General features: G+C 44.5%; 2 protein-coding genes across 13 annotated transcripts in view; both read right to left on the bottom strand.

Annotated features, from left to right (window-relative positions):
• Nucleotides 1-24: 24 nt before the first annotated feature.
• On the bottom strand, nt 25-23,795 carry PHF11 (PHD finger protein 11). Its single transcript, XM_041128725.1, has 11 exons — nt 23,672-23,795; nt 19,863-19,981; nt 18,824-18,959; nt 17,097-17,204; nt 16,205-16,338; nt 13,023-13,069; nt 9,714-9,772; nt 8,123-8,189; nt 6,305-6,427; nt 4,892-4,963; nt 25-925 (listed from the first exon to the last, which is right to left on the bottom strand). Exons 3-11 carry the CDS (start codon nt 18,929-18,931, stop codon nt 786-788), a joined length of 858 nt encoding a protein of 285 aa, XP_040984659.1. The 5' UTR covers nt 18,932-18,959; nt 19,863-19,981; nt 23,672-23,795; the 3' UTR covers nt 25-785.
• LOC115350615 (histone-lysine N-methyltransferase SETDB2-like) overlaps nt 6,300-24,672 on the bottom strand; it is a 44,440-nt gene continuing 26,067 nt past the window's right edge. For all 12 annotated transcript variants that reach the window (XR_005933981.1, XR_005933977.1, XR_005933982.1 and 9 more), the window contains 5 exons: nt 20,559-20,702; nt 19,863-19,981; nt 9,714-9,772; nt 8,123-8,189; nt 6,300-6,427 (listed from right to left, as the gene is read on the bottom strand). The gene's annotated coding sequence lies outside the window, so the exon portion shown is untranslated. The remainder of the gene's footprint in view (nt 6,428-8,122; nt 8,190-9,713; nt 9,773-19,862; nt 19,982-20,558; nt 20,703-24,672) is intronic.

Below are 24,672 nucleotides of genomic sequence, written 5' to 3'. Positions count from 1 at the left end.
CACATACATGACCATATACACTGCTTTCTTAAAAATGTTTATTTCATTAACTTACCCTTTTGTAGCTAAACAATGCTTTTCTGTATTCAAACAAATTTTTAAAGACAAAACACATGGAATTCGTATCCTTTCTTAATGGAGAAAGGAAGACAAGGTCCATTGTTTGATCTGTTTTACATTGTATATGTTTAGAGTACGATGCCTAACCCTTTCTGGTCTGCCTGCAAACACTGTTTCACCACTGCCATTACAGCAGCACTAGTTATACATTAAGCAGTCAATTAAGAATCATTTAATTAAAAAAACCAAACCCCTGTTTATAATTCAGAAGGCTTCTCTGAGTGCAAGTTCTGCTAATTGGTCATCTTTGGAAAGCCAAAGCAGCAATGTGATCCTGGAAACGTCACTGTCCAGATGCAGACAGCGCAGCAGCTACCGCCCACAGTCGGGACAGGGCTACCACAGGTACGGAGACTAACAAGTGCCCCGCAGCAGCCCATGCTCCCTTGTTTTTGAGAAAAAAAAGTCTTCACTGGAAGGTTTTGAGCTTTAAAAAAAGCTAAATTTGGTGTATAACCACTCATTGATCCACGGTAAAATTGAAAGAAAGGGACAACTTAAAATTATTGCAACAGTGAGGTATAAAAAGGAGTAAAACACCCAGTTCTTGTGTCTCTGTCTCAGGGTGGGGAGGGGGAATTACTTAGACACTGACCAGACGTGCTCTATGGTTTCTATCATTAGAAAATCCTAGATACCAACACCATTACAGACGGACTTAGGGGTTATTCAGACACTGTACTGGATGTACTAGCGGCGTTCTCTTGGGTAGGAAGGACGACTTCTTTTAAGTCCTGCAGTAGCTCAATCTTGTTATCCAGTCTTTTTCTGCTTTCCAGAAGTTCCCGGATCTTTTCCTCTGTTCCTATTACAAAAAAAAGAAAGGGATAAAAGCTTTTATTCATCTGTAACTACTATCAAATTTAAAATACATGTTATATATGCATTAACAACACAGAGGCTGCCAATGCTTAGCTTAACTGGCAATAAAACCTCTGCCTTTCTGAGGCAAAGGCTCCAGCCCAACACCCCGCACCCTTGGTCTCTTCATTAAGAGTCAGCCTATGTGGTGCACAGAAGCGACCAGCTGAAGTACCAAAGCGTCAAAACACAAAGCAGTAGAGTTACATCCTTCATCATCCATACACTGTGATCTCAAAACTAGCTGCATTATAGATTTAACTTAAACTATCACAGCAAATGGAAACATTAGTTCAGTTACTAACCCAATGTTACTGGGCATACGAGCTTTAGCAGTTCCATTGTCAGAATCCATTTGTGTGGGGACTCCTCCGATTATCGATAAAGACACATTTTAAATCGTTAACGATACCATCTCTGAATTACACAAACTTACAAGCCTGATTGATTGATGGATTTTAGCCAACAACAACAGCAGCAAAAAAATTAAACCTATGAAGAGATGGTTTGGACAACTGTGTTCAACAGCTAGATTCTCAAAAACATGACTCAAGAGCATGTAAACATTCCTGCTTCTGGCAAAGGAGTTCTTGCCAGTGTGCGATGGGATTAATCATGTCCTTCCCCTTCTTTGCAAAGCCCTGCCTGGCTGCCTTTCTGCTTCTCCACTGCTTCCATCTTCCTAACATTACAGATTAGTGAACTGCATGAGAACTCAGTAACAGGCCTCACTAGACTTCAGAAGCATTACCAGAACCTTATCTTGTTAATTGCAAGTTTTAAACAAAGCACTTGCTTTGTTCAGTAACAAAACATGCAGAGGTGTTCAGGGACCTCTGAGCAGCAAGGTTAGTCAGTGAACAACAAGCAAATTTTCCTCACAGTGTGTGAGAATGCCAGAGTTCAGATTTTTAGTAAGAAGCAAAATGTGTTTTGTACAAACCTGAATATATTTTTCTCTTTTTGGCAGGGAGAGAGGAGGTGTCCAAAGTTGTAATGGGCGGAGTGGGGAAAGTAGCTCCAGACACTTACCCCTGTTCATTCTGAATTACAGAGCCTGAACCAGCCTTAACTGTGATTTAAAAAAAAAAAAAAAAAAAAAAAAAGGTGCCATGGGCCTTCTGCCTGCCCCCTGCTTCTTCCTCTTTGTTCAGGAGGGCCATCACTGTTGCCGTTTGTGTGCGTATGTGGAAGGTGTGCACACACTTCTGTAACATGTTTTTAAATACATTACCCAATGCGGTTGAGTGTGGATGTGGAAAACGGGCAGCCAGAACGACGGTGGTGCCCAGCGCCTGCTGAAAAGTCCATGTAGGGGTTCATTAAAGAGGGACCCGACACCTCACCCTAGCTCTGACCCCTCTTCTCTCTGCCTTCCTCTGCTGTCAGGTGTCACTTCTATTTGACAGCGCATCCCATCGCTGTCCACCATAGTCCATGCCCACTGTTTCACAGCGTCAGCTCAACAGTTGACAAGACTGCAATGGAAACTGCCATCTTCGTTGCTTGCCGCAGGCAGCCTTCACGGCCTTGCCATTTGGTATCAAGTCTATGTGGTTAAAAGAACTAGCAGGCACATACCTGAAGAAAAAGACAGATGTTTACAAGTGGGAGCTGGGGAAAAAAGCTCTCCAGGAATATTTGGATAAAAATTAATAAATTATTAGAAAGAAAGAAAACAAAGAGCAAACATGACGATTGTGTTACTGTGGGCATATGGGTGGCCTACAGATGGAAGACATACGGCTCCATTTTTCTCCTTTCAAATGGATGTGGCAGAAATGGAAACAGCCCAGAGAAAGGTGTCAGTGATGGACTGGCCTATGGGAGCCCTTCCAGAGGAAGGCAGGTAACAGACTGGGAACCTTCCACCTCATACGGGAGATGACCTAAAGGGAAAGAATAGGTTTTTGTAAAATCAGGAATGGCCTGAGGAATGTGGGGCTGGAATGACTGCACTCGCTCTTCCGTAAGAGAAGTGCTAAGGGGCTCTCAGTGAAGGTAGTGCACAACCATTTTAAATCCAAGTATCGCCTTCTCTGTCTGCACAACTGAGCTGCAGATCCCCTGAAAACAAACGCTACTGAGGAGCTCAAAAGCTGCTGGACAGACAGAAAGAGGAGATTAAAGCTGATTGAGGTATCACCCCAAGCAGGACACACGACAACAGAACAGAAAGCAAAACTAAAGGCAGTCACTTTTCCTTAGAGGAGAGAATGAGAACCTCCAGCCTAGAAATTTGGAATGGCTGTTGAGGTGATAGCAGGTCCCACATGACAAGTTTTAAATGCAGTCAAGTTTGCAGTAGAGCTGCATGCTGCAAAAGAACCGTTTATCCCTATCTATAAAAGGGATTTAAAAAAACAGGATCAACAACTGCAGTTCAGAGTAACCTTGCCGTGCTGACACGTAAGGCTTTACCACAGACTTTGCATGATGATCCAAGAAGTGAAAAAAAAGATACAAAAAAATGGATTGAAGGTAAAGCATGTCAGATGATCCAAAATCATCAGTTCCAGGAGAAAGATCAAAGATGACACAGTATTTATACTAGTCCTACTGTATTTAGTCCTAGACTTTGTATGTCACCACAGAGACTTGCTAGCTAGAGCAAAAAAACCAAAGAAAACAGCTGGTGATTCCCCTCCCTCCTTCCTGTTTCACTTGTATCTAACAAGGTTTTCATTCCTTTCTCACTGGTTCTTTTTAAGAGCTCCTCTTGGATCAGTTTTGGAACCAACCTTGATGTGTGTTTTCATTATTGACCTTGAAATTAAAAGGTGGCCGATGGTATCAGAAAAGAAGATTGTGTGGTACAGGAAGAATTGAGCTGCCCAAGTAGTGGGAAATTGGAGAGGGGACAAATTTTACACATAAGAATCACATGGTCCTGTGTACGTAGGTGCCAATATCAAGAATTTCTCCTGTAAGATGAGAAGAGGATGAAATAATTGATGCAGCTGTGAAAGAAACAAGTGTGACCCAAGGTTGTACCACATGAGGAGTTTTGAGCAGAGATGTTTTAATGCCCTCAGATGAGGCACTGGTGGAACCAACCTTGTGTCAGGTAACAGGAATTCCTGGAACAGGAATTTAGATGCAAGAATAGGAGACTGGCTTTTTCCCTCAAGGGAAGGGGAAACAGCAAACATTAGCAAAGACCACCTTCATGCACTGAACCTCAGCATTAGCTCATTAAAACCCATTTCCCTTTTCACAGGGATAAATTAAAGCAGGTTAGAACAAGGCTGCTAACTGTCAGAGAGAGAAACAAGAGCAACAGACTTGCCTATCTGAAAAAGTTTTAACCTGGTCGCTTACAGCAGCCGAGACTGGAGTCCAAGCCCCAGAGTTTCCTTCTACACTGGTGGTCCCAAGCAACTGCTCCTGCCCTCGTTTTCTTTTCACTCTAAGCATTCTCAGCTTGTTTTTCAAAGCACGTTACAACTGCCATCAGGCCCGGGTAAGTTCTGCTCATAGCGTTTAATCCTCTTAACTGAAACGTTAACAGCCAGTCTGAACAGCATGCATCAGAAAGGAGCAGAGCTGTAACGCAGGCGAGCTGCTGAAGGGAGTCTGCAGAGAAGGAAGGGAAATAACCTGCAGAAACAGGACACGAGTGTGTCCTGCCGGAGAGGGAAGTTCCTCTGGGGCAGAGACCCTTTGGTCTTTTAAAGCTGTGGAACTGTGGCTTGCCTTCCCCTTCAGGTCAGCCAGCCAGACTTGACATACTGTATTTCTAAAGATTAAGGTAGCAATGGCTTTTATACAATTGTTTATATAATGCTGAGGAAAAAAAAAATTCCCTGGAATTTTCATTTTACACAGTCACTTTATCAAAATGCTCAGAATGACCTCAATGCCAAAACCCATACCAACTGCTAATGCTCTGACACCTTTTTTCACATACCTGAATGAATATTTGTCAGTATATTTTCAAACAGTCCACAGTCGAAGAGTGACATCACTGTCTCTTCATACTCTGGGGAAAAAGATAATTTGATTTAATATTACTGAGTAAAGGTTTACAGAACCCTCGCGTTAATGCAGAGCCCTACATTAGAAGTAGCACAAAATAGTAATTACTTATACCAATTGCTTGAGGTTTTAAGATGTCTTCCTTCTCATAATCTATATTGGGAAAGAAGAGCCAATTTGTCAAATGTACTTTTTTTTTTTTTTTTTAGTTTCATAGAGAAAACAGGAAAGGGGCCCTACCTGTAATTCCCTTTTTGGGTCTGCGCTATGTGAACAGTCCATTTAAAAAAGAGCAATACACTTAAGTCGTATTTCATTTGTGTCAGGACTGTATGTGTAACAGGCGGGCCGGCCACACCAATTACTCTTGACAGATCACGTGACATGTGGGACAGTGCTATCACTGTTCGGTGTTAAAAACCAGCCCAGATTATGCCTCAATTTCATAACTGAGGCTTCCATTGAAACAAAATACAAAATGTCTCCACAGTTTGCAAGACCATTAAGAGATCTGCTTAATGGTGAAAACCTTTGAACCCCTCATGTGTCCTGAACTTCAGTACTACTTCTAGCAGCTGCTGCCATGTTACACACAAGCTGCTTGTGAAGAAGATTTAGCCAGGTGGGACATTTCATTTTCCATGTGTGTGCTTCACTTACTTTGCAGAAATTAGCATTCTTTATCCAAAGGTATTATTCATAACTTTGTAAAGCTGGGAGGACAACAGGAGAGGAAGGCTTGAAATTCTCTTTAACTGTGTTGCAGACAAACCAACTTTAGAGTGGAATCCTCCAAGAACAAAGTGCTTCATACAACCTGATACTTAAACCGATGAAACCCACAAATACACACTAACAGTTAACAATAAAGTTCTGACTAATCATCCAAAGACTTAAAGTGTACACAGTCAGGGATTTTTCTCTCAAAAGAGAGTGCTGATATTAACAGCTAGCTGGTCCCTCTGTGAAGCTGTAAGAACAACACAGACTTATGATCCAAATAAAACCTTCCTGTTCTCTTCAGGACCTCTCTCCTCTTCAGTGCCCAGGAGAAGAGGTCAGGCTTAACCTACCTATGCTTATGCCAACATGCAAAAGGTGGCTTCGCAAATTCAAGTTAGAAGGCCTTACTAGAGTATGCTGAGTTGGCAGCTCTTCCCCTCTACTCACACAGGTATACCAAAACCCACTTGCTCTCCACCTGCTGTGCAGCTGCAGAAGCGAGACAGGAGCCGGTTACTTGGCACTACAGAATTATCCTCAGGAAGGTGACCCAGAGCCGAGTGCCTGGCATTCAGATCAGCATTTCTGCTCTGAGAGCAGAGTCCCCCATGGGTCCCCATACCTGTTTCTGAAGTGTTGTCATCCATCAGTTTTTCCTGTGCCAGGTGAAGTGTGTCCAGCATTTCTTCAAATATGTCATCCAGAAGCCCAGCTTGCTTGCATTTTCTAAGAAAGTCTATTCGGACTGTTAAAACACAAAACCACACTCTTACACAGAAGCCATCTGTAAAGTGGGCTTTACTCGGTCGCTTCAGAAACTAAAACTTTGGCTAAAGTCCCCCTTCCAGTAACAAATACTTATGCAAATCTCTGGCTCCTCCAGCTACCCACTCAGCCCTTTTCAGTGGGAACAAAAACAGGGTCAGGCAGACGTTAAGCATCACGCTGGGTGTAAAGTTACCTAGGCTCTAGATTTGGATTCATTCATCAAAAGCAAGTATCTTCACAACTCTAAATGCACCATTCCTAAAGCCTCCTGATACCCCCTAGTACAGGAAAGCAAGTGATTTGTCTCGCTTTTTTTTCCCCGTTCCAGTCCTCAGGACGACACCATGGACTGAACAGGCTAAAGGACAGAAAATAGTGCAAGAAGTGAATCAGTATTGGATTTGGTAAGAGAATTAAGGCTACTTATACTCCAAGTGATCCAGGCATTAAAGTAATTTATTACAGCCCATTTTATACACCTACTTTGTCAGATTTGGACTGCTAGGGCAATAACTACCTATTTTTTCTTCATCTCAGAGCAGCAGGTCAGAGACAGCTTTCAGTAAGATCAATTCAATGGGCTGCTCAAAAGGAAAGAGCTGTCAGACAGCTCACAGAAGTCTACCAGACTCCATTAAAAACGTTACTTCTTACTGGAGACATTTGTGAGAAAGGAGATGTCATTTCACTTACACTAGATGCCCTACAAGTATTCTAGGAATCTTTATAGGTTCCCTGTTCTTTATAGTGGTAATAAAAATTCAGAAAAAACATGAGGCAGCCACCTACTGCTACAATACCATGCCCATATACTAAACATAGCCATGGGAAGGTGAATAATCACCACTAACGCCTTCCAAACTTCCACACGACAGCATAATCCTGACAAGAAATTGCAGCAGGACCTTCAGGGGAACATGAAAACTGCAGAACTGAAGGATGGGTCCAGCGGTTGATTTCACTGTTGTAATACCATACGTATGCAGTAAAATACCATATTGTGTTAAGCACCCTACATACACCTAGGGTTCAAAAGGTAAGATAAGCACGCGGTGGCAGCGGTAACTGTCGCAGCGTTCAGCGAGCCCCATTCCTACCCAGGGAGCCCCACTCCTACCCAGGGAGCTAGAGCTCCTGTTCAAGGTGCCCTGAACTCTCCTCTCACTGCTGGGTTAGGGCTCAACCCCACTCCTCACGGCACCTCCTCTGCTGACCCATTCCAGAGTGCCACCTGGCAGAACTGCACCCCTCTCCTTCGAGAGGGGCTCAGCGCAAGGAGACTGAGGTCAAGGAGGACTAATTACCTTTTAAATTTAACTGTATTGATGGCGGGGGGAGTTGTTAGGCAAAAGCACCCCTGTTTGCTGGAGACACACAGCCGAACACAGCAGCCAGCCAGAGCAGTGGCATTCCCACGTGAATTCACTGGTTCACATCATACAGCAAATCTCAGCCAAAGCACAGAGATTTGTTTGCTGCACAATTATTAAAACCTGCACAGTCATTCTGCAAATCAGACTTCCGCTCCCTTGCCAGAGCTTGGAGAGTCACTCATCTTGGGAGAATAATAAAGACACATTTGCAGCATCGCTGCTATCAACCATCTCCAAGCTCTGAACTTCAACATAACAGATCACAGTATCTCCTAGCTGTTCTATAAAGTGAGTCGCACCTTTATGCCTGTTGTTTTTTCTTTTTAGTATTCGTAAACTGTTTTCTTCTGCTGTCTCTTCTGTGCTCTGTAAGAAAAACAAAACAACTTATTTTTAAATCATACTGACATTTACTGCTTTGTTTTCATTATCTTAGCTCTCTATTAGCAGAAAGATAAAAAGCAGCCTATATTTCTGTGAATACAGTCAGCTTCTCTACACAGCCAGTGATATTTCTCTCCAGACATTCCATTTTTAAAAAATGGAGCAAAAGTTGCTTTAAAGCAAAAACTCTTTAAGAAAAGCCCAACACCTGGGACACCACCCTCCTTAAGTATTGCATTTGCAAATAGCACAGATGTTAACAACCACCTACTGCTAACTCCCAGTGCAAGTGATGTTTAGTTCCCTAGACCTGATGTAATACTAGAAAGGATTTGAGAGGAGAGGGGGAATATTTTTCTTTTCCTCTGGACAGGATGCAGTCATTTTCTGCTGTTCCACATCATACCACAGGGCTACAAATAATTCTTAAGCTCTCTCACAAAACTCCACCAGTGTAAAAATGCATTGCTTACACAATGGTAAATAATTTATCCCACAGTGATAAATCCTGGAGCCCCTCAGCTTCTTATTTGCAGCGTTCGCATTGATTTCTGAGATCGTTAGCACTGGAGAGCAGCAGAAACAGCACATTACTGTGGGTAACAGGTCAAATGAATCTCAGTTATAATGCCAGGAACATAAATGGATTTACAGCTGAGAAATTCTTGGAGACAAATAACCTACCCTTATGAGAGTACTACACAAAAGCTGCAAAGATCGTCCCTGTCGCCCCACATGACCTCTCTTTAAACTCAAGACCTGGGAAAGGCAGAAGTTTTTCCCAAGGAAAGCAGGATGGTACTTCCTCTAGAAAGGGAAGTCCCAACACCCCCCCCCCCCCCAAAGTCAATGGAAGTTCCCATGCATACTTCTGTGGAGCCAAGAGAATTACCTCAAAACTTAAAATAAGCTGTATTTACAGGTTTTCTAACAACAGCCTCTAAAACAACTCCCCCTGCAACCAGAGGGATGCTCTGCTTGATAGCTCCCGAACCCTGGGGAAGGCCATCTTCACCGGCAGAGCTGAGAAATGCCTGATCTGCAATGAAAATCTGCCACATCTACCATGAGCACAGGCTCACAAACGAGTAAGTGCCACTTTAAAAGGCCGAGTGACTCATCAAAAGCAGTTTTTCACAGAAACTGTGTCAAGCCCTAAGCAAATCTGAAGGACACAGTACTTCCAAGGAAAAGGAGCCCCCAAAGGGAAGCTCTTTCTGATCATGTCAAGGTGACAGGCACCGAGTCAGCCTGGTTCAGAGGTTCCTATCGCATTTATGCCACATTACCTGGGGGCAGCATTGGCTCTGCCTGACGCAGCTCCAAATGCAAACAGTTTTCTTTTGACAGAATGACAAGATCAAAACAAGGCAGCTGTAAAGGAAAGGTTATTGCTTCTGTGAGGAAGTCTCTTTCTGAATACACTGTCCAAATACTTCACTAAAGAAGTCCTTTGCTGTAGCAGATGTGGGTTCCTGTTTTAGAACTACTTAAATTCAGAATTACCATTTGTTCTGTGATGGTGGAAGATTTCAATGCATGTCTTCTCCTCTTACTAGCTGCATCTAGGAATCAAGAAACAACAGAGTAACATATGTGTCAACCTCAGACTGATGATTTCACATCATTCAAATTCTCTCTTTTCCCAAAAAGCTACAGAAGTGAGGCACTTTCGGTGGCAAAGCAGGAGTATGTTTCAGCTTCCCCAAATACCTGACATGTCAGTGGAATTCACATTATTTCCATGTGAGAAAAATTACAAGCCTGAACCATTAGGAAGAAATGCAAATCACTGTAGCGTTAGGATATCACTTTGCCTTTTAAACTCAGTATAAAGCAAACACCAGTTTTTAACATAAGATTTTTGATTGTGGCAGAGTGAACTTACTCTCCCTGGCAGCAGCACTACCTCTAGGTGGTAAAAACTTCAGGCAAATTTACAGAACATGACTGGTTTTTTTCAATCAATTCTTGTTTATGTTAGTACACCCTCAAAACTAAGACTACATAAAGTATTATTTTAGGTGTCCCAAAGACATACAAACAGCATTAGGTTTTTCATCAATATAATGACCTCCCTAAAAAGCCTCCAGAAGCAATCTGATTTGTAAGTTTAATATTAATTTACACTACAAAGTGTTTTTAGTGACGTGGTATGAGATCTCTGCAAAATCACCGGCTTTCACTATCAGCATGCACCAGCCTCTCTCCAGCATCATAACTGGCAGCGGCTGAAAACAGTTATGGCATCACAGGCAGAGAATGATAACTCTGGCAAGGAAGACATGGCAGGAGCAGAGAAACCTAGAGAAGAGTTCAACCACCCACACCAAAACCTGAAGGTTTTAAATGCAGTGGGGTTATATGCCCCTTTCCCGTTTAATTCTACATCCTTTGGGCAGAACTTAGTAAGGTTTTTTCCTTAGAAATCATCCTATTAAGAGGAATGAGGAGTTACTGTTGGTACAGAAAGACTACTGAAACAAGTTTGGGGTTTGGGTTTTGGGTACTGGTGCTGTATATTTGCATTTTTCATGGCCTGAAAGGAAATCATAGCCTCTCACTTCATCCAAAATGAAGCTGGGTGGCCTAATTTGGAGCAGTCTAGGAGATGCTGGTCTAGGCACAGAGTTCCTTGCTGTCCAGCACATCTTTGACCTATGGCAGGATTTTCTCAGCCCCTCCTGATGTTTGCTTTAGAGATGCTTTACAAAACAAGAGGAACACAGTCTGAAGAGCAGCCCAACTCTTCCTGCTTCCCAGTGTTCTCTGCTCTTCTACATTTGTCAGCCTTTACTCTGGGCACATCCAACATTTTCAGTTAAGCAGAGGTTGGAGCCTGTTTCCAAGTCCAAACTGCCCTCCCATCCCTGCTGCGCAGAGCTGCAAGGAGACTTCTTGGCCCCTAAGGCACCCTATCCCCTTCCAATCACACAGCAGAGCCCTGACATTTCAGCACAAGAATGTTGTCTGGACCAAGAACAAGGAGGTGTTCTTTGACCCCATTTTCTCCAAACTACCAGGGAAAACAAGCCCGGAGAGGCAGCCCTCTTGTACTAGCTCCTGCTCCCACAGCACTGGCTCAGCCTGCCCCAGAGGAATGGCTGAGCTACTTCACCCGAGTTGGAACCTGAAAGTCAAAACCCTTCCATGGAGCCACAGTGCTTCCATCCCAGCCCGTCTCACTCCCCGCCCTGTGCAGACCTGCAGACACTCAGCACGGGGCTCTCCTGCCTGCCCAGATGGGCCAGGAGTGGGCCAAACACAGTACCTGCTACCTCAGCCAACTCACCAGCAGATGACCCTGGCTATTCTGAGCACCACGCATGCATCCGAGAGCTGCTCAGAGGCAGGAGACATTGGGCTTGGGGAACCAAATGTCATTTACCCAACTCTCACAGCTGCTCTCCACCTCCTGCAGTACAACTACGCTCTCAGAGGTGGGAGAAGCTCATTCAGGAGGCAAGGCAGACACTGCCAGCAGAATCCATTTACGCCTCATAAACAGAGGGTCTCCAAATTAAGTGCCTCTGGAAGGTCTCCTCTAGGAGAAAACTCTCTTCTCATGGAACAGGTCATACATTGTATATGCAGCACTTGAAGACACCAAGACCTTCAATCTCGTAAGATTTAAGCCTTCCTTATGAAGGAGGTGGTCTACAGGGCTGGACCTAATGCCTTAATCGCATCTCATACTGGAAACAAAGCAATCCTGGCCCTGTCTAGTAGTTGGACAGGAGACCACCTCAGACCCTGGACAGACCCAACAGACTGACAACCATTAGACCACGGAAATCAGATTAATTTTTAAAAGGGAGGGAATGTCAGGCCTCAGAACTACAGATAAGGAAAAAGCAAAACTACTAGGTGAAATAAGAAGATGCATTTGGTTAGTGAACCATAGCAATATCAGGTGTTAAACGGACTGTATGTCTGGCTAAGAAGCCCCAGACCCTATGATTAGAAGTTTAAATGATAATCACCTAACCCACCCCTTGAGTGGTATCCAGGTGGAGCCAGACTTTGTCAGGAAGATTAGCCGAAGTTTGCTAGACTTCAGTGGGAGCACACCACTCTTAGCATTAGTGCTCACAGTTCAATTGAGCTTAACTTCAAAGTGAAGGCCAGTCTAGGACCCGCTCTGTTTTGAGCCGGATTGTATGCATTAGGTTAACAAAGTCACTGAATTATTCAGTGAGATTCCTGACTACCTCTGAACCAGCAAGGACCAGGACTGCCAAATTAAGCTGCATTTCTGTAGCAAAGGAAGCAATCCTTAAACAGGGGTTGTATAACCCTTTTGTTACACTTAAAAAGCTCTTTGGGATCCTTCAGAATGAAAGGCCCTATTTAAAAAACTACTGCAGTGAATATGGAAGATGCAAATGTGAACATTTTAATGTAACTATAGATAAAAATCCCAAGGTGACCACTCCTGTAGCCCTCTCTTTGCTAATCAAGTGCAAGCTTGTGCATCACTCATTAGCGTGGCTCTCATCTCGCATGGATTTCACAAGCTGCTTGGGCCTACCTGCCCGCACACAGAACAACTGCATGAAGGATCAGGTCTGCAGTGTTTTAAGTCAGTTTTGAGGGAGATTTGAGGAAGATAAAATATAAACATTTCCTACTTCAAAAAACCTTCTTGATTTTTGTGCATACGCATGGATCTCAACCAAACCACTCCTGCAAGATTAGAAATCCACCACTCAATATAAAGGTGGAGTAACATTTATTCTGTTCAAATGAGTTATTGACTGTAGGATGCAAACTTTTAAAACAAATGAAATCAATGAAGCCATTAAAGAAACTCACCATAGTGATTGGTCCTATTGCCTGGGTCATGTTTTGGGCAGAACACTCTAAAATTTAAGTTCAATTTTAAGAAAAAGAGAGAAAGTATTAATAAATATGTAAACAGAGTTATGCTGACTGATTTTAACAGATATTTCCCCCTCTTTTCATTGAACGTAAACTGAAAGACACTTAAAAAATTATCAGTATTTTTGTTCAGCATTACCCACCTAGGAAAGCACCTGCTATAAAGTCACATACATGCACAAGCTTGTATTTGTATTTTTAGAGCCTCAGTGGACTCTGAACACTGAAGTTTTGAATTATCAGTGCCATTATCCCACTCTGTTTGGACTTGCTCACTGTTCAAATCCTGAGTCAGACACATTTCATCTGGTGTGGCGATCAAACGCTGTGGCAGAGGTACTCTTATGGAAACACCTTATTAAAATAAGATTCATGCCGTCAAGATGAAATACCACAGTACTAATATTGCTTGATTTTAGCTACTGCTGTTCTGCCCCCTTGCCCTGTACCACTCAGGCCAGGTGCCGAGCCTCTTTAGATGTATCTGCTTACCGGTCAGCTTGAACTTACAAGCCCTGCCTGACACGCTGGCACAGCCACGCAGCACTGCACCGCCACGCACAGTACCAGGTACTTGCTTGGAGATCTCTGCCCCTCCCTTTCTGCTGCCCAGTGCTGATGAGGTGGTCCCCAAATCCTGAGGAAGTAGGGCACCCTGTCTGAGATCCAGTAGCTTAAAGCTGCTCAATCCATTTGTTCCTTAAAGACTTCAGTAATATATGAGATGGGAATATTTTCTCTGGTTCTAGGAGAGCAATGTGAATTCCTTGGAAGAGGCAAAATGCAATGAATACAGCTGGAAATAGTCCTTATCTTCTGGATACAATAATGTGTAGAGAACGTGAACCACCTTCTATAATGTGCCTTTCTTACAGAAGGATCCCAAATTACTTTTTAAGCAAAACTGCCTTGTCAAGAGTGTGGTTTAGCTGATCTTTTCATTACAAATCTATTTACCAAAACTAATGCTCAAGTGTTTGGAAGCAATTTTTAAAGGGAACTGCATTTACTAGAACATTTTCTAATTACTGTCGTTCTTTTATTTTAACAAAATAGAAACACTGACCTTAGAAATGCAGTCTGTTTCCTTGACGAGCCAGATTTTTTGCATGAAATTCATTTTTATGCACAAAAAACCAGATTTATGCATGCCTAACAATTCAATCAGAAAGCTAAGTACTGGAGGCACCTTATTTACATCCCTGAATTTCTAATATTGCCCTTTAGAGGTTGGTTTTTTTCCTCCCCTCCCTTTAATTCTATTATTTCCCAGATAGAAACAACCTTCCTAAGTACAGGAACATCTTATAAAGAACAGACAACACCTTTTACTAGTCAGGCTGCTTTATTTGGAAGTGCTTCCCTACTATCATTTTTGCAAGATGGCAGTACAAGTTACACTTACTTCCCCACCTCTACTCTTACTAGCTACTTCTATAGCAGCATATGCCTTCTCTTTTTTGTTTTGCTCTATTTGTTTTGATAATCACTGCTCATCATCACAACGATGGCAACTCAGAATTTAAAAACACCAGCTCTTGCTCGCTCTCTCTCTCTCTTTCAGGAATTCTCTCTTTTGATATGCTTCTCTGTATGTTATATTTCACCATGAAAAAGTGCAGGGGGCTTTCAACCCACGTCCACTGTTTTTCAAGTCTTGTTTGTCTTCTCTCCAATAATTTCAGGCTAGCTACAGATTTTGTGCTTTATTTATGCCACTGATACTGTGTATAAGTCATTGGGTTCAAATCCCTGAAAGCTGCTTCACCATCTTTCTCTAACCCGGTCCTTTTTCATCTCTTCAATACAGGTTGCTATAGCCTTGTTTCCTACTTTTCTATATAGGACAAGCAACTAATCTCACACAGTTACTTAATACAAGACATTTTTAAGGGTCCCTCTTCCAAACCTCCAAGGTCACCCGCTCAGAAAACCACCAAATCAAACTATATATTCAACCACTGCTTTACCAGTTTGTATCTAGACTGTTATCAGTCCCGTTCATTTTTCAACATCTTGAGAAGTTCACTCTTCTTCAGCCTGAGGTATCCTTTCTAAAGCTATATGATGAGAGCCGTTTATTCTGTGATCATAGAAAGTTTCCATCTTCCCAGCTACACTCTTTCACAAGCTTTGCAGACTCCCAAAGACTTTATAAGCATAAACTAAATGCATCATCTTCACTATATGGCTGGGCTTACAGCCTTCCAGAAAGGTGTATTTATTTTGGACTGAGAGCCCTAGTGAAGCAGACGGGAGTGCAAGTGTTTTGACACAAAAGGACCCATCTTCCACTACTACTAAGGACTGCACTAATCCACCTCTTTCTGAAACAAGTAGTGATTAGATGGTCTACCAGATTAATCTAAGACTAAGATGGCCCGTGATCTCTCTGGCCTTGCACAGAAACGGAGATCGGGGCGGGGGGGTTATGCAGCTTAGACCTTACTATAACTTCAACACTTCGAAAGGTCTCTAAAGTCCCCATTTTTCAACCCCTTCATCTGCATCCTCCAAACAACTCATTCCATCTACTAATGGCAACACAGGCAGCCCAGGGGCAGTGGACACTGGGACTAGCATGATCAGGACAGAATTTACTTAAAAGTCTGCTTAATTGTGTTAATACTAGCAACATACTTGAAATATAAAGTCTTTGGTGCGAATACAGAGTTCTCCACTAGCATATGGAGGGCAAATTACCAGAATTTGCCTCATGTGAACAGACCTAGAAGTGCTATAGACTGCTCGGTGCTCAGACCACATTTACTGAACCTTCTGAACCAATAGAAACAGAGAATTTGAGCGACATGAATAAAAATCTTGGTCCTTGCAGACTAGCTGGATAGCCAGTAAGGACTGACTTCCTCAGTTTTGACCTAGAGATTTTTCAGGTGTGTTGCAGGCTCAAACACTGAATGGATTCCTTCCCACTGCTGTGATGTCTTCCTGTGAAAGGAAAACATTTCCCCTACGTTGTGAACAGGGGATCAAGCATCACTTTAAGAGAGAACACATTTCCTTTTTAAAAAGACTTTAAAAACCACACAAGTCTCTTCCTGACACCACCACCAAAACGTTCACAATAATTAGTTAAAAAATACTTGGTTAAATACCGGTAGACTCCATTTACTTCATCCGTTTCTATTGCTGCATCATCACAGAGTGCACAGAAGTAGTGATAACTTCTGCGGCAGGCTCTTTCCTCACATCCCACAGTGGCTCCTTTCTTGCGACAGAAGTTGCACATCTAGAACAGGACGAGTTTAGCAGGTAAGCATTACAGACAGCTACTGAAAATCTTGCCATATGAGGCAAATACTATCCTCTGTGGGAAAATCAAATCTTTCGCTGCAAGTCGCCTCTGTATAACTCATCAGACAAGTTCACTCCTGCAAACTCCTACCCTGGTCATTATTTCAGCCACCTTTTTGCCATCTTACCTCTATTTCATCCTGACGAATTTGTAAAATGATGCAGAGAGCCATGTGAGGGCACTGGGCAACTTCAGCTCCCCCGCCCCCCAAATCTTGCCCAGGTTATTTCAATACCTATTGGTATTAGTGCTTGTATTTATGTTTTCTAGGCTAACTTCATAATGAAAAGAATTCCACCATGGATGTAAGGGAGGAGGGCAGCTGAGGACAAAGCCAATAAGAAAACCTCATATAAATAACCTTCCTTCTGCTAAAACCAGAAGGTGTTTCCCTTTACACTTATAGGTTGCATAATTTTGTTTCAGGCACTGGCTTAGTCCTTTACCAAAGTCTCTGAGGAAACTTAGACTAAGGACTTAAAGGCCAGAAAACCCAACACATTTTAATACAAAATGAACTAAATTTCATCAAATGTAATGTCAAATCAATGTTTCTAACTCTAAATCTGAAATTTCCATAAGCTTAGTAGATGAGAAGGACCAAGTACTTTTCTGTATTGCACAAAACAGGCCAGACAACCTTCAGTACTATGAGATAGGACCAAGTGCAGATTCAGAAAGAAACTCCTTACCAGTCGCTTTCCTCTCTTGAGTTCTTTCAACACTGATGCCACATCAAACCTTATATCCAGATTATCTGGGTTATACTCTTCAGATTCCACAAATCCTGAGGAAAACAACTACAGACAAAGGAACGATATTAAGAATTCACAGAGGGACTCAGTCACCAGCGCATTCCAGAGAGAAGAGAGGAAAGGTGTATCTTTTCTTCTTGCACTTGCCCTACCTAAGAAAGGCTGATATTTCTCGGTGTTTTTAAGAAGTTTCACCTACATTGAACAAGGAGCTGTTCTTAAACCTTTCCCCAGTCAAAAGAAGTTCCTCTGCCTATACAGGAGATTCCATATGACCTGAAGGTGAACTAAGAAAAGATAACAAGGTGAGAAAGTGAACTTAGTAAGAAGCGTGAATGAAGAAAGTCTGGAAGTCCAGGCTGCCCAGAGTAAGGAGAAGCTCTTTGGCTGACAGACCTCCACACCTTGAACGTTATCTGCCCAGTTGTTCAGCCTTATAGCTGGATGCAACATTTCTCTCATCATAAAATTTCCATACAGTCCAATGCTGACAACAGTTGACTGCATGAAAAACATGGAAACATTGTACAAGGCCTGTGAGAAATCCACAAAAAAACGTATGCATGCACATTTGGGCCACTTTAATTCCCACAGAAGTGCTGAGGCATGACAGTAAGTGAGGAAGGGGAAGTTCTTAGCAACTTTTTTCTAATCATTATACATAGCTAATTCCAAACAAAAGCGAGCTACCCTTATATCAACTGGCAGGCACTGTCTGTCTGCTCAGAAGGTGATAGCTAACTGCAAAAAAGCCAAACAGTGCAGCGAAGCCTAAGGCAGAGAAATTAGTAAAGTTATTGGGGGGGGGGGAGGGGCGCAGAGAGAGAAAAAGTTTCAACATTGAAGCAACATGATAGCCCTAACAAAACATCCAAGTAACACTGTAAAAAAGGTATCAAATGTTTCTGAAACATTCTGGAAAAAAAAGAAAGTAGTAGAAAAATAAAGATGTGAACATAAAACCTGCAAGAACAAGAAGGCTGGAACAGTGAAAGCCAGAAAGCTGTTCCAGCAGCAGGCACATCTCCTGCACTAACCAACCCTCACTGAAAGGAGAATACGACATCTGTAATTGATTCTGCACACCAAGAACCAACTCCACTAAGATCCCAGAATAAAGTGGAGGCATTTTGACAGCAAGAAAAGTAAATACATTCTAGGATCACAGCACGCTTAGAGCTTCACAGATATGTTTATATAATCAACTTCTGATATTTTTATTCCTTATTTTATATAAGGCACAGACAGGGAAATTTTTTCTCTTGATATATCAAGTGATATGAATATTTTCCTGCAAAGGTTTAATTAACTACACAACTTTCTGTGGTCTGAGAAGCCTCATTCAATTTAGTGTCTCAAGACGACCTATTCCTACTGCTAGACTGTATGTATGTCTAGAACCATTGATCAGGAACAGACACACATGAAAACACCATAAATCAACATGTCCAGCTCTGCAGCCGTGTCCTCCCCCTCTCCAAAATTCTGGCCAAGGCCTGTTGCCTTTTATAGATTTTCAATCTAATATAAGCTTGCTGGTTCAGGTAACCAACCTTTTAATTCAAACACTATTGTAGAGTCAAAAACAGACAAGCAGTGGAAACTTCCCCTTTAGCTCTTCTTCTCCATTCCTCTTAGGTATCGACCAACTAAAAGCCACTCACCAGACAATCCTGATGAGCTGCAATATTTCGCTCCTTGGCAATATACATTACAGAACCAGCCTCCCCTTCTGAACAAAATGCACACGTTCTTCTCACCATCTTCGCCATTATCTGGAAAACACCTAGAGCAGGAAAACTGGGACAAAACACAAAGCAATTGATGCAACTATCATATGCCAAGCAGGATGAACAGAGGAAAGCAGAGCTTGCTAGCACTTGCCCTCTGACTGCTCCTTCACCTACCTCCCCTAGACCTTGGTGCTTTGCTCCTCCAGCAACAACTAGTAGTAGAATAGGCAAAGCCAGCTCTTGGGACAGTGGTGGGATGGAAACCAGCTCCCAAGAGCTCCAGCAGTTAGAGCACAAGGAAAACTGATTTATTTCCTCTTGGAAAGTCACTGACAAGCCATAAGAGGTAATAAAAGAGTTTTCAAGCTTGCTCGGCAATACCTGCTCCAACAACAGGCCCAAGAGCAGGCCAGAAAGTCATGCCCTAGATGTGAAACCCCTTTTATTTGGAGGAGGTCAATCATTCATAGCAGTGCTTTCCTTAAGTGAGTTCTGCCACATGTGGGTCTGCAAGTCAACCGAGGAGAGAAAAATAGCTGTCCCCAAACATCTCCAGTGCCCTCCAGGAGTTCACAGAAAACAGGGAATAAACACTAATTCCTTACTGTGAAAAGGATGTAGCAAAGAAGCATGGAGAGGCTTGCAAGTAAAAGGGGGCAGAAGACAGAGTCAGAAACAAGAGATTTGAACATTCTCTCTCAATGAGGTGGAGCTCTGCATGAGCGACATAATTTTCTCTATACCCTGGGATTTGCCCCATGGACATCTGTTCTCTTCTTCTGGCCATATCCACTCAAGTGTTAATGTTAGACTCCTTCACACAGTCTCTCTTTTCCCTCAGCAGCTGCAAAATTTTAAGGCCAGCTACTTATTTCACAAAACAGTCTAAATGCTTCTGGATAAGCCTTTACCCACATCCCCCACCAGTAGTTTAGAGCATCACACCACACATTAGTAGCAGAAGTTTTACTTTGTTTGTGGTTTCTGCGTAAGTCCACCGCAGAAGTCTTCAACAATTTCCCACTCCTACTAGGTGCAATACTCCGAACTGCCCTTTGCTGGAGACGTCACCTCTGACAGCACAATCTCCTGTAGGATAAGGGTAAGAAAAGTCTGCTTTTACTTTCAAGAAATTAAGAAGATTTGAAGTTAAATTCTAGTGAAAGACAGACAGTAAGGTCCAAGTACAAAACAGGCAGGAAATCTCACAGTCCAGCAAATCTCACAACCTTTCTGTGGCTTTCCCACCAACCTCTGTTTTCATTAGTTCCCATCTCCCTTCCATAAAATGGAGGGGGTAGCCTCAAGTGAGAAGAACACCAGAATAGAAGGGGATTTTTTTCCCTCCCCCCCCCTCTGGCTCTGCCACTGAGAATTTACTTAATCACAGCAAGTCACTTTGCCTCCACACACATCTGGGTTTTTCTCCCCCGTCCTTCTATCTCTTGTAAGCAAGGCAGGGTAGAGACCAATTTCCAATATCCATCTATACAGTGACCATCACATCACTCTCAGAACTTAAGCATTAAATACATATGATAGAAACAAACAGAAATAGAAATATTAGAAATAGAATAGAAAAAGACGGAAAGAAATTAAAAAGCAGAACAAGCTAGAGTTTGAATGGTCTACAACTCAGGAAAAGTTTTCTGCAGCAAGCTAATACCTGGAATCGATGCAGATACATAGGCCCTGCTCAGGCCCAATCAGAGGATCCAGCTCTGGGGGCTCTGGGAATTTCTTGAGGAAGAGGCTAAAGGTGGAGTCTACAGCGCCTGGTGTTCTTACAGACTCAGGAGAAATCCTGGTGCTGGAGGAGAACAGAGGACACTCAGTCAAGGTCAGCCTTGGGGTTACTCCAGCACCTTTGCAGGAACCCTGAAGCGGTGGAAGGACAGCTCTTGGCCATGCCCCACTGCAGAAGCAGCCAGCCTGCACCCGCTGCCCTGTTCAGCTCAGTGTCCTGTCCCCCACAGGAGCATTGCTTCGGCCCTGTGCTCTTCCCTAGCTTTCTGCTAGAGATTCCTGCCAGGGAGAGGATACTGAACTAAACGGGGCAATGGATCCAGCTGGCTGCTCTCAAGTGAGAAGGGAGCGGCTAAGGGCATGGTTCCAGTTCCATAGTCTAATTACATTTCACCTAAACAACCCCTTGCTTTCGCAGGTCTTAAGCCTGCTGCTCACAGATTCCGTTTGACACCCCAGGATCTGTCTGAAAAGGCAAGAAATCGTTGTTCCTTATTCAGCTCCTCCAGTAACACTCATGACAGCATAGATCTGTTATTCTTTCTCCTATTGTCTCTTTTTCAAGTTGAAGAGTCTGAAACTATTTAGTTGTTCCTTGTACAGAAGCTCCTCCACATCTTTGATCATCCCTGTCACTTCTCAATCTCTTCTCTACTCCCGCTACATTCCAAGAGGAGCAAACAGCCTTCAAAAGGGTGGGCTACCATTTACAATCCAAAGTCACAATGGTGCTCTGTATTTTTCTCTTCTTTTCTTAATAATTCTTAATATTTCAATCACATTTTAGACTGCTTCTGAGCATGGAGCTGACACTTTCATAGAACTACCTATTATAGTCCCCCAGATCTCTTTCCTAAGTGGTATCAGATAGTATGGAGGGCATCAGCGTTGATTGTTGCTCTGACACATGCATCATTTTCCACTTATCAATGCTGGATTTTCACCTGCTACTTTACAGGCAAATCACTCACTGTTACAAAGTCCTTCTGCAACTCTTCACAGCCAGCTTTCACTGCCACAGAAGCACACTGTGGAAATCTAAGGTGACTAACTCATCTGTAAGAGCTAGAGGCCCTTCCACTGCCCTCCACTAATGACAGAGCAAATGAAGTTGCAAAACAGAAGACAGAGCAGAAGCAGTCGAGGGAAAGAAACAGTCATGTGCCTCCGACTGCTTCCCTCGTACCTACAAGCAGGTTTGGTTTTTTTTTTTTTTTTTTTTTTTTTGCAACAGTGACAAAATGGAAGAAAACAGAAAACGAAACAGAAAGTAGAAAGGGACAAGAACATTGCTGGTAAGTGCACAAGGATTATGCCACTTCCAAATATACCTTGCTGAAACATTACCAGTTTGTCTAAGTATTTCCTCTCCAAAACCAATTCTGAAAGCATCCTTGCCCGTAAATACACACATTTTACACAGCAGGAAACGCACGCACTTGACATATCTGTAGGGGAGTAAGGAAAAGTACCCAAGTCCCCTGACTTCCAGCATACTACCGAAACCCACTGCCCTAGCTCCTGCTCTGCTTTCCTCTTCACCCCAGCATAGGGAAGGATTTGATCTATTGAAATAGAGAGAAAGGAGGAAATTACACACCTGCTACCCCACATTCACTGTGTCCGTTTGCACCTTCTGGGGAAAGAAGCACTGCTGGTCATATATGGGCATGACCTACGCAAGGCCCCTCCCCGTTCTCCCCCAAGTCATTAGCAGCATAAACACACACAGCCTTTGCAAGGCTTTCAGAACAAAACCAAAGCAATTTCTCTTTCTGATCACTGTTCACTTGCTACAGGAAAAATATTTTTAAGAATATAAAAAAATATTTTCTTTAGAAAGGTATATGTTAACATACCCAATCCAAGTGATGGAGGTGACTGAAGGTTCCTCATTAGATCTAAAAACTCTCACCTACTCACAAGATCACAGAATGGTTTGGGTTGGAAGGGACCTTTAAAGGTCATCTAGTGCAACCCCCCCCCCTGCAGCGAGCAGGGACACCTTCCACTAGACCAGGTTGCTCAAAGCCCCGTCCAACCTGGCCTTGAACACTTCCAGGGATGGGGCATCCACAGCATCCACATTGCTCTCCAGGCAACCTGTGCCAGTGCCTCACCACCCTCAACACAGAAGATGTCTCGCTTATGTCCAATCTAAACCTACCCTCTTTCAGTTTAAAACCATTGCCCCTTGTCCTGTCACAACAGGGCCCGAGAGAAAGACTCGGTCTTTCTTGTAGGTCCCCTTTAGGTACTGGGGGGCTGCTGTAAGGTCTCCCTGGAGCCTTCTCTTCTCCAGGCTGAACAACCCCAACTCTCTCAGCCTTTCTCCACAGCAGAGGTGCTCCAGCCCCCTGATGGTTTTCGTGTCCCTCCTCCGGACCTGCTCCAACAGGTCCACATCTGTCCCGTGCTGAGGACCCCAGAGCTGGACACAGGGCTGCAGGTGGAGGATGTTCGGACCTCTATTGTTAGAGGTTCTCAATCGCTCCCTGACATGCTTCACAGAGTAACACCTTACCCTCTACTGACGCACCGCCTTCCAGCGTTTTAAACGCAGCAATCTCATTTTTAAAAGCAACTAAGGGTTCCCGCTTTGCTACCACTAAGTGCCACAGGGCAAACCTTGAGGAAAAAGGACGGCGGGATGGACTTGCCACCGATGTGGACACCTGGGTGCTGCCGGCGGGGCTGGGATGGGGCCTGCTGAGGTGATGTCTTCCCTCATACCCTAGTATTTTGAGGCCTAGCGAGGTGAGTTATCACCTCATTGGGCCTGCCTCGGCCCTGAGCCTCCCGGGGCGGCAAAGCCGCCCCGGGAGGCTCAGGGCCGAGGCAGGCCCCGCTCCCCGGGACCCTCCGCCTGAGAGAAACCCGGGGTGGCCCTCACAGCCCCAGCCCCGCTCTCTCCCCCGAGCTCCAGCCGGACCCATTCATTGAGACACCGGGGGGGGGGGGGGGGGGGGCGGCACGCCGAACACCGTGTAGCCCCAGGTCGCCCCTTCGCTCCGTTTCCACCGCAAAACTTACCTCAGGGCGGTGGGAATCATCCACCCCCGCTTCCTCGCAGCCCGGCCCGCGCTGACAATCACTTCCGCGCTCGCTCCGGCGGTTTCCTCCCCCCCCTCCCCCCGTCCCCTATCTTCTTCCCCTTCCCCAACTGTCCCGCGCGGAAGTGGGCGTGCCCAGCCGCCGCACGGAGCATGCGCAGTAGGTGCCCGCCGATTGCCTGGCGGGGAGGGGAGCGTAGGGAGCGGGGGCTCCGCCGGTCACGTGACGAGGGACCGGCGCTCGGCCCGTCCCTGCCGCCTTCGGGCGTGGCCGGGGCGGGGGACCGCGGGTTCGATACCCGCGCCCGGCATTCCCGGTGGCCGCCCTCGGGCGGCCAATTCCCAAGGGATTTCACCACGGGGAAGGGGACATCTTGCATCCTCCCACCGCCCCCCGTTCATTTTTTTGCACGACCCTTAACCAGGACAGGGGGGACGACAGGTGAGGGGCCCGATGTGACAGGGAGGTCGCGATCGGTGCCCAGTACGGAGCTGGCAGCGTGACATCTGACCAAGCAGCGAATTCAAGAGATGGGCAGGAAAAGCCGGGACAAGGCGCTGTGCCTCCCGCAGCCGTCAGGCCTTTTGTTCAGTCGGTCCCTCCACGGCGGAGGAAGAGGCGGCTGCAGCACGCTGCCTTCATAACCGGCCATCGTGCTGCTCGCCCAGCGCACGAAGGACCGGACCGTCCCAGTGCCGCTGGTCAGCGCTTTCCTTGGTCAGGAGGTCAGACAGGTTCATCCTCGGGTAACCGGGGATGGATATAACACTTCTTACCGTGCCAGCTCCTCGCTGCGGGGCTTCGCTGGTGCTTCCTTGCTCGTAAGCCTGACGGTTCATACATAGGCTGATCCTCTCCAGCTGCCCGCCGCCCCTGTAAACAGATGACGAGCACGCACTGGCTAACCGCAAAGCGTTAAGCAATGCTGGGAGAAGCTCGTCGCTCTGCAGGTCTCAACACAACGCACACCACCGAGAGAT

The sequence above is a fragment of the Aquila chrysaetos genome, chromosome 14, assembly GCF_900496995.4.
Source record: "Aquila chrysaetos chrysaetos chromosome 14, bAquChr1.4, whole genome shotgun sequence".
Classification (NCBI taxonomy): Eukaryota; Metazoa; Chordata; class Aves; order Accipitriformes; family Accipitridae; genus Aquila; species Aquila chrysaetos.
The sequence above is the reverse complement of the archived record's forward strand: the minus strand, read 5'-3'. Positions and strand labels throughout refer to the sequence as shown.